The sequence below is a fragment of the Artemia franciscana genome, chromosome 3 (genome assembly GCF_032884065.1).
Source record: "Artemia franciscana chromosome 3, ASM3288406v1, whole genome shotgun sequence".
Classification (NCBI taxonomy): Eukaryota; Metazoa; Arthropoda; class Branchiopoda; order Anostraca; family Artemiidae; genus Artemia; species Artemia franciscana.
In genome coordinates this window covers 24,182,605-24,193,304 of record NC_088865.1, presented here as the reverse complement: position 1 = coordinate 24,193,304, position 10,700 = coordinate 24,182,605, and the positions used below count along the sequence as shown (strand labels likewise).

At 36.7% G+C, this 10,700-nt stretch overlaps 1 protein-coding gene across 1 annotated transcript in view; it reads right to left on the bottom strand.

The window, feature by feature from the left end:
* Positions 1-10,700, bottom strand: part of LOC136025058 (protein TEX261-like) — a 77,961-nt gene that overhangs the window by 51,539 nt on the left and 15,722 nt on the right. The window contains exon 3 of the mRNA XM_065700739.1: positions 569-719. Within this exon, the coding sequence (XP_065556811.1) occupies positions 569-719 (151 nt within the window). The remainder of the gene's footprint in view (positions 1-568; positions 720-10,700) is intronic.

The following is a 10,700-nucleotide window of genomic DNA, read 5'->3' as shown; positions in this document are numbered from 1 at the left end:
GTCCTCCAAAATAGAACAACTATTATCTTTATTTTACTTTTTGATTTTGCTATGCTACTATCTAATGTCCACGGGTAGACATAGTAAAAGCTTAAAGCAATCTGGAGGCAACAGGTTCAAAGAATAAAAAGCTCTATGTTTGTTGTCGTCAGAAAACTCTATAAACCAGGAACACTATTTGAACCCCCTCCCCTCGTAATTTATGCCAGGAGAGGAATTTGTTTCTGCAAAGAGACATAAATTATACTTCTTTCACATTCAATACCCTGAGAAGGTTTTTGCCTTGTCCCCTTGTTAATCCTCTACAAAAGTTTTTTCCTCGTTCCCCAGTGGGGGACGACATAAAGGAAATATCAAGAGCTGCAAGGTTATAAACCCTATCTTTTGAAAAGCTTAAGTAGTTTAAAAAAGTACAGCTGCAGTTATTGCATATTTACGAATTCTGGTCTTTAAATTCGTATAAAGGGTTTCAGATTTTCTCACAAGGCAAATTCTGCTTCCCTATGGAGCAATGCTCAGCCTTAACATCATAATCTGACTCGTTTTGCATTACAAAAATGGCACTTACAAAAGCTAACGATTGAACTTGTAGATAGTAACTCAAAATAAGGGAATTTCTCTATCATCAAGAAGTTAGCTACGTGATGAGTCACTCCACAGATGACTAACGCTGCTGGGAAATCTTCAAAGTAGAGAAGAAGATATAACACAATTTCGACCTGAAATTAATAAATTAATCGTTAAGCTTTCCATTCTAAGTCACTTAAGAACTGGATATGTTTTGATTAGACAAAGGAAAGGAACTAATAAGCAAATACTAGAGGTAAAGAACATTGACCCAAAATAATAGCAAATCACCCAAGACAACGAAAAATGAGAGATATTAAATTGAAAATGCGATATTGTAAGGGATTCTTTAGGCTACTGATTATTGCTTACTGACAATATGAAAAGAGTCTCCAAGGAGAATGAGTAGAGAACACCGCTGTAGAAAAGAGGGGGCCATAAGATATTTTCCCTGAATGTTCAGTTTTTACGAAATTAAATTATTTCTTAGTTCCAGCTAATGAAAACTTAGAACCAGAAAAAAAACTATGTAAACAGGATCTTTTTCTGGGAGAAGAAACGTTGGGGGAGGGGTGTGGCGGGGGGTTAAAACAGCAAAAGGCCAATTTTTATACAAACTACAAAAAGTTATAGATACAATCGTACACAAAAACGAAATTTTAGGTCCTCAAGGATGCCTTTGGGTATACATCTGCTTGGAACTGATGTTTTATTTTTCCAAGCTTTAATAATTCAGAAAAAGATGAAAGAAACATGGGACAGTAACTCATTCAACTTGTACATGAAAAGATTTAAAGTCATTTGTTATGACTAGCCTTTAAAGAGACTTATGATAAGCACATTCAATCAGGAGAACAACTTCGGCCTTTGCTTTAATCGGAAAATGTAGTAAAGCAAATGCTCTTTTACTCCGTAGATGAATTTAGATGAATTTATTGCTTCTAGTATTCAGTATCTTAAAATTATTATTCTAAGTTTACTCTAAAATTATTCTAACTTTACCTAATTCAAAGGCTAATACTACTCGAAGCCTTTTCATCAGCTTGTTACAATGGAACAAAGCTCGAGTCAGAGCTTTGAACATTTGAAACAGCTAATTTAAATATTTAAGTTTGCATGTCTGTTCAAGTTGAAATACTATGGTTCATATATATCAATAAAGTGTGTTCCAAAAACCATAAGAACTGCTCTTCCCTTTTATGCAGCACGGTTTTGCGTTTTAAACAAATTACGTCGTGACACCTTGGAAACAAGTATTAGAGCAAGTTTATTATGATATAATTATACAATGATTAGATGGCGCTCCAATGCCACCACTAGAACACTACAAATGAATGAATTGTTAACATCAAAACTGAAAATGAATATCGAGTATTAAAATCATTGTGATTGCTTCCAAACCTCAAAGTTAATTTATAATTAAGAAGTAAGATTATAAATAAGTAAAAATTTAGCGAATAACATAGAGAAGAGAATAAAATATGTTTATTTACTACGATAGCTGTTGGTTAACATGAACATGTACATGTCAATACAAAAATAAATTAAAACACGTAAGGAATAAACAAAAAAACAGCAACAACAAAAAGCCAAAGTAGCAAATACTACTTCAAAGGCAACGCAAGAAGATATATGTAAGACATACAGAAATAAAATCAATGGCTAAAATGACAAATAAAATATGGCACAAAAGACCTTGGGTATCTTTGTAGGACTGAAATGAAATCCACTTGGAGTAAGAGTCTACTAACATTCTTTCTAGTTAGTCTAGCATGATATTTAATTGCCAAGCTTTCTTGGTGGTAGCAAAAATGTGAGAATGAAAGTCGGACTGTCGTCATTTCAGTCCAAATTCTGTGGTAAGTTTATTTAGTTTTATTTTTCGAAGGAGCTGAGATAAAGCTGATTTAGACCTTCTTCAGAAAAACTAAAGCAGAGCCAATAATGATTTATACAACCCTTTTCTAGTATTCTCCATTTTAGATTAATCTTTGGTGAGACATTGGCTGTCTCACCAAAAATACATAGTTCTAAAACTAGTCGTTGGAATACTCAATCTTTTAAGTTTATAAAGTGATTTTAGCAAAAAGCTAGCAGATTTAATCATTTCAGATACACGAGAATCAAACTTGAGGTCACTACTATATCGACGAAGAGCTTTATACAATCCTTGGTACCCAGTTCCAAACTGACGCAATAAGTTTTACTGATTTTAAGGAAGGAAACTGACACGAAGGGACTTTTTTACTGTTCGTGGTTGCTTCATTTTATCAACGTTGTGTTTCAGTGTCTTAGATAAAGAGTCAATACTGAACTCCATAGTAAATTATGAATGTATATCCAACTTAAACAATAAGTCATCTGCAACCTCAAAACAATTCTGGCAAGGACTGATGACGCAATCGAAAACAATCAGAAAGGATAAGGGGCCTAATTTAGCTTCCTGAACTTACCCACAAGAAATACTGGCAAAATTAGACTTGTCTTTATTTGGAAGAAGAACACAATGCTCCTAATCAAACGAAAAACTGCCCAGTATTCTTAAAGAGAGAAACACTTAAAAATATACGAGGCAAGCTGTGTTTCGTTTTGAAACAGCCAAATTGCAAATTCTGCCACGTATATGTAATAAGCAACTACAAATCTCCTGAAATTAAGCCAAATACCATTGTTGAAACATGTACTAAACGTTTTTTTTTCTACTCTCCAGTTCTATCTTCAAACGTTAGCCTCCGGTTTGTATTCAACAACCTCAGATATTATATAACACAAATATTATTGTGAAAACTAGATGTTTTCCAGAAGAGTTGTTTAAGAATAGTTTTAAGCGCTTGCTTGACTGAACGTATGTTACCCAATGAGCAGTATAAAAATGTGATTACCTTTATGAAATAAGCTATGCAATTAATGTTCTAAGGCTACGATAAAAGTAAGGTTAAGATAACTAGGCCACATTTCACAAATGATAGATGAGATTGCCGAAAATCGTGGTTCTTGTTCAACTTTCGGGGATCAGCAAAACTTAGGTCATGCTTGAACAGGATGAGAAGAGATGATAAGAGAGTATTAAAAGAAATTGGAGCGTCAAAGGAGGGACTGAAGAGTGAAGCTTTGAACAGAATGGAATAGAAAAGAAGCATGAGCAGCTTTCGCCTCAGGCAGCTTGTTGCTCTAATGAGTCATTAGTGGTAGTAGTAATATTCTGGAGATTTAACATCATTCGTAAAACACATAAACATCTGCTATATTTTGTTTACGACCGTTCCTAAAAACTTAAATTAAAGTCTTATATGTGAATTCAGTTGCTTCAAATCTCGGTGCCAACTTTGGCTATTGTACTTAGCGTGTTTTGATTTGGACTTCTACAACAAAATGTTGGCTTGATTTTCAGATAGCTTAGAAATCTTTGGATACGCTTATTTGGGGAAATTAAAAGTAACTTTAACCACGTTATGCTTTTGGACTTTTATGCTTCAGATCAGTATTGACACTTTAATATAAAGGCAACCTTCACAGAGATCTTCAATCATCCTCTGACTTCCGTGCACAGAGGTGCTATTCGAATTCTGCATTATTTACGCGCGGTGGCGTTGTTTGACCTTTGCATATCTAACCTATAATTTTCTTTTATACATCTGAACATAATGAATATTTTGGATATTGAAACTCCGCAGAGCAGGTAGAGAATTTCTGTAGTTTTACCTCAGCTGAGGACGGGTTGGTCAGGTGCGAGGTAGCCCTCCTCCCAATCAGCCTAGTGCACAGCACCTAATCTTTCCAAGCTAATGATGCCTAAACATTACTGTCCTGAGTGTAGAAATAGAGCAACTAGTGGGACGGTTCAGTGCAGCAATGCAGTCAATGGTGGCATCCAAATTGTGCAAGGATCACGCTTGGAGCAAGAGAGAAAATACCGGAATAGTTGAGCTTAAATTGTGACTTCCCCACTTCACCTTCAATTACTAGCGGCATGGAAATTCCGTGCAAAGTTACGCCACAAGCGAGCCCTAGACCTAGATCCTTTGTCAAAAACACACCCATAGTCACACCAAGGACTTCTAAGATAGTAACTAGGCCCAGCAGTGAGGATAAAACTCGATGTATGAATTGTTTTGAACACGTTAGTGAAATCTCAGCTTTAACTAACTAATGTTCCGGTCTTGAGAATCAACTCTCAGCTACTCAAAATGAACTATTACCACTACGAACTGCCCACGAATCACTCCAACCTGAAATACGTAATCTCCAGAACGTAACTGACGAAAAAACAGTAATTATTGACACCCTAATGATACAGTTAAATCAGTTGCGAATCCTTTCTCCCGTGCCACTCGCGGAATTACGCTTGTATCCCTTTTGCTCTGAAATGAGTAATTCTATATAGGTCTCGAAGGATCAGATTTGTGACTCATTAAGTGCCGTAAAAAGTGCATGCAGGGTGAGAATGATCTTTGATGACGAGCTTCAAAAAGGTGTCAAATTATCTGACGTAAGCGCAAGTGACAACATTAAGTTTCGTGACATTCAAACGACTGAAGATGAACTGCTAATTAAAGATGAACCAATAAAGGCCATAATATTATATGCAGGTTTTTCAAGACTGGTTTTTGTAGAAAAAAAGAATCGTTGTCAGTATTTACATGTCTGTGTGCATTATATCTCAGGATGTTGCAAAAATAGTACCCTTTCTTTCGATCATCTAAATTCATGGCATATTTATCATGTATCGACAGTGCTTTTAATCTGGCCCATGCTTCTAGGTCTTAGATCCCACTTAAGAAATTAAATTCGTAAAAAACAGAAAAACTACCCTGGCCGTAAACCAGGCTACGCCCCCATCGGTCCCATGCTACCTTCAAGTGCCCTTGGGCCTAAACTTTCCAAGTCGATCAGTGAATCGATTCCCTGGTCATTTTCAGTACACAAATTTCCTTAGGCCTTTTTTGGCTGATTCATTTCAGTCTAGTAATCGACTCAAATCAGGTGATCTTTTTTTATTGAATGTACCAAAACTGAAATCGCGATGGAAACCGGCGCTGGCACAAGAAGCACCAGTCAATCCTTTTCATCTCCAAGCAGTATCTCTCGACTTCTTTTCGAGAGTACGCCCACCATCTCCTTCCCCAACTTCCCCCCGAAGTATTGATCCTCACATGTACCCCCGTTCTTTCGAACCCTCAATATGATATGGTGTGCAGGGATGCTACTAATCCTAATGTTGGGAGTCAAAAGTCCTTGGTTCCCCCTTCCGGTCCAGAGGCGCCATTTGGGCCAAATCATGGGGTGGGCATGAACTCCATTTTGCCCCCCCCCCCACTTTCACGTAAGAAAGAATGCGAGTTTTGGCAGCACATCGATCGAATATTCTAAGTAAAAACTCATTTTCAGAAACCGTGTGTTGCATGGAAATGTACTGTAACCCAATGTGGAACTCAGCCACACTGACTTCTAAGATTAATTATAACATCAAAGATCATAATCAACGAGGTTAAGTGATTAAACTGAAAGTGGAAAATTCAACCAGACTAAAGACTGGCCCTCCTCAGCGAGAAACTTTCATATTTAAGTAAACAATACGTCGGTGAAAGTAATAGGCGTGCAGTAATTTCAAATCAACTGGACAGAATGGATTATGTTGGACATAATGGATTATTATGGCCGGCAAAGGGCCCTTTGTGGTGGAAGCTTGGGCCCCCTGAAAAATCTGGGGTGGGCATTTGCCCACCCCTGACCCCCCCCCCCCCAAATGGTGCCTCTGTTCCGGTCACCCTACTGCTTGCCAGATTGATCTTGAGCCTACCCATAGTATCCCCATCCCCGCTAAATATGATAAACCCAGCCACCCCCAGAAAGTGTCCATAGACTTTCTCACCCTTTAACTCCTTTTTAAATCGTTTGTTTCCAGATAAAACGGGTGTTTCTGGCACTCATAGTAGTAAACACAAGGATAGTAAATTACATTACTATTTCCCTAGGTTGTTATTAAGTAATGCAGAAAGCGTTAATTTTGAAAAACTTATTGAGTTTTAAATTGCGGCGAATAAGCTACCAGCAGATTTAATTGGCATAAACGAGGTTCAGTCCCAAAACCTGGATAGTCTGAAGATGGCTTATTTTAATGAGGTTATTAAAGTCCGCCCACATGTTCATTACCTTGGTAAAAAGGGTAGAGGGGTAATGATTTTTTGTCCTGATATTTTGTCGCCACGGGAAGTAAATGTTCCAGGAATAAATGAGTATTATGAAATAATTTAGACTAAAGTTAAAGAGAAAGTTCTACCACGCCCATTAACCAATATCATTGTTGGTTGTTTTTATTTTTCACCCAGCCCAAAATCGGAGGAGCGTGAATATTTCTTGAGAAAAACTCCATGTATCCCTTAATTATCTCTAATCTAAACATCCAAATGTGGGATCCTACTTACCGGTAACGGAAATAAACTAAATACAAGTCATCTTTGTCAGGAAGCTAATTTAAAACAAATTGTAAATGTCCCAACCACAAAAGGTGTTACTTCCCTTGACATCATTTGTACAAACATGCATGAATTCTATCAAAGACCCAGTGCACTCCCACTTGGTGGCAGTTACCATTTTACACTTTCGCTAAATCCGATACAAGATCATATCCGCAAGTATAAATTTGATGTATTTATGTATCGACCAATTACTGATCGTGGTCTGCTCAATCTTGGAACATGGGTTTTAGAAGAGCAATGGGAAGATGTATTTGCTGCCGATGAATCGAACAAGAAAGCCAAACTTTCCCAAGAGAAACTTATCAATAATTATTTACTTCATTTTCCAGGGGTAAAAAAGAAAAGATGTTCTAATGATAGGGTGTATATAAATGATGCAATAAAAAGTTTAATCCGACAAAAATTAAGACTGTTCCGCCAAGAAAAACTGAACAAGCTAATCTACTAAGAAAATTTATAAAAAGGTAGATTCGGAGAGCTTCAGCCCAGTATTAACGTAATAAAGTAAGTGAAATCTTTAAATCACGACCAAAGCAGTAGTATAATACAGTCAAGAAAATCAGTGATAAAATAGTCAAAATGTTGACTTTAATTTTGATGTTCCCCCTGAAACTACAGTGAACTAACAACTTGCCGCTATTGTACAAAACCCTCTCAACTCTCTCATGTAATATTCCCCATCCCCCCCAGCACCAGACCAAGGTATCCCTATAGTAACGCCTGTTGTGAGGCGAAAATACGTAAACTAAAGAGAACTTCAATGTGCCCCCTTGACATCCCAATTGATTTAGTAAAAGCATTTCCTGATAAGTTATCAAAACCTTTATCAAATATTTTTAATACAATAACAAGAGGTGGTTCATTTCTTAAGTGCTGGAAAAAGGGATACATTATACCCATATAGAAGCAGGGCGTTAAATTGGATTTTTATGTAGGCCGGCCAATTACCTTAACACTAATATTCTCTAAACCGTACGAGAGTTTCGCAGCAGGTCAAACAGTTCCTGGTAACGAACTGTGGTAAGGAGCGACCCGGCTCAATAGTAACCGAAACTCTAAAAAATGTAATTTTGATACCAATAGTTACACCAAAAGAATCGCGTTTTAATACTGATTTTAAATATATAAGTTTCATCGAGATTAGTCTTACCCATCAAAGGTTAAGAGCCTGAGAAAATTTGCCTCATTTCAGAAAAAAGGGGGAAACACTCCCTAAAAGTCATACGATCTTAACGAAAATCACACCATCAGATTCAGCGTATCAGAGAACCTTACTGTAGATGTTTCAAGCCCCTATCTACAAAAATGTGGAATTTCGCTTTTTTTCTTTTTTTTTTGCCAGAAGACAAATCACGGATGCGTGTTTATTTGTTTTTCAAGGGTAATCGTATCGACTCAGTGGTTCTAGAATGTCGCGAAAGGGCTCATTCTAACAGAAATTAAAAGTTCTAGTGTCCTTTTTAAGCGACAAAAAAATTGGAGGGCACCTAGGCCCCCTCCCACGCTCTTTTTTCCCCAAATTCACCGGATAAAAATTCTGAGATAGCCATTTTATTCACCATAGTTGAAAAACCTAATAACTATGTCTTTGGGGAAGACTTACTCCCCCGCAGTCCCCGTGGGAGGGCTGCAAGTTGCAAACTTCGACCTGTGTTTACATATAGTAATGGTTACTGGGAAGTGTACAGACGTTTTCAGGGGGATTTTTTTGTTGGGGGGGAGAGAGTTGAGGGAGGGTTAAGTGGGAGGATCTTTCCTTGGGGGAAGAGACTTTAAATAGAGGGGGCGCAGGATTTTCTAGCATTATTTAAAAAAAAAAAACAATGAAAAAATAAATATGAAAAGTTTTTTCCACTGAAAGTGAGAAGCAGCATTAAAACTTAAAACGAACAGAAATTATTACGCATATGAGGGGTTTACCTCCTTGTTATACGTCGCTCTTTACGCTAAAGTATTTTTAGTAATTTCAACTATTTATTCAACGGCCTTTGTGATTCAGGGGTCATTCTCAAGGAATTGGGACAAAATTTAAGCTTTAAGGTAAAGAGCGAGGTATCGACGAGGGGTGAGCCCCCTCATATACGCAATAAAAACATACAAATATAAAAGTTGGCTAAGTAGTTTAATTCGTAAGTTACGTATATTTTTTTACTTATGAAAACGTTCGTAAAAAATTATAAGTTATAGTTGCCTTTTTAAGTAATCAGAAAATTGGAGGGCAACTAGGCCTCCTCCCTCACTCCTTTTTTCTCAAAATCTTCCGATTAAAACTATGAAAAAGCATTTATCCCAAAAACATTAATTTGCAAATTTCGTTTTAATTATTTATGTGCGCAGAGCCAAGATGAAAACATGCATTAATTCAAAAATGTCCAGAAATTAGCAAAAAAACAAGTTTTTTTAAAAACTTAAAAACCTTTTTAAATAGCATAAAACGAACAGAAATTACTCCGTATATAAAAGGGGCTTTTCCTCCTCAACGCCCCGCTCTTTACGCTAAAGTTTTTTACTGTTTTAAAATGTAGAGTTAAGAGAAAGAGTTAAACTTTAGCATAAAGAGCGGGGCGTTGAGGAGGAAAAATCTCTTTCATATACGGAGTAATTTCTGTTCGTTTTAAGTTTTAATGTGGCTCCTTACTTTAATGTAAAAAAACTTGTTTTTTTTTTTTGTTTAATTGACTTAAAAAGACGATCCTGGTACTTATTGATGAACAGCAACTCGGAAACATGAAAAGTTTATCAACGACGCATTACCTGGTCAGCCTCTTTGATACTGTATATAAATTACTTGACGAGCCAGATACCAGGCTCAATCTCCTTTTAATTGACCTTCAAAAGGGTTTTGATCTGGTTAGTCCAGATCAAATTTTTTAGTTGAAAAATTGCTGCATGAAATTAATGTACCCCATTTTCTAGTCAATATTATTGCACCTTTTCTGTCAAATAGGAGTCATGTTGTTAAGTATAAAAATATTGATTCTGATTCACTCCCTATTTCTTGCGGAGTTCCCCAGGGTATGCTTTTAGGTCCTTTACTATTTTTGGTAATGATTAACAATCTTACTAATGAATCAGCCAATCGATAAAAGTTTGGGGATGACATGTTATTGCTCGAAAAATACACAAGAAATATTAAGACATTGCAAATTCTCTAAGACATTGCAAGAGAGACAGCACAATCAAAACTGAAAGTGAATCCCCATAAATCTAATTTTATGATCTTTGGTTTTCTTAAATCAAAGCCATCATTTATAACCCCAATACCTAATGAAATAATTACAACAAAACTAAACTCTTAGGGGTCACACTGACTAGTGATTCGAATAAGAGGCACACATTTGTTCTATTTTTAAACAAGATAGTACACCTCTGTCTCTCCTTAAACTATTTGATAAATTTTCACGCCCAAAACACATATCCTCTACCTTCATATATATCATTTATCGGTCCACAGCTTGAGTACGCTTGCCCAGTGTGGCATTTTGGTCTTGCGGTTGATCAGTTGGATAGGCTAGAAATTATCCTTAAGAGAGCCCTGAGAATTTTTGGGGTCAGGGCAAAGTCCCTTACATTCTCTTCCTCAAGGAAATTCGCTTTCCTACCTTAGCAGCCCGACGTGATACTCTTTTTACCAATTTAGGAAATAATGTGCGT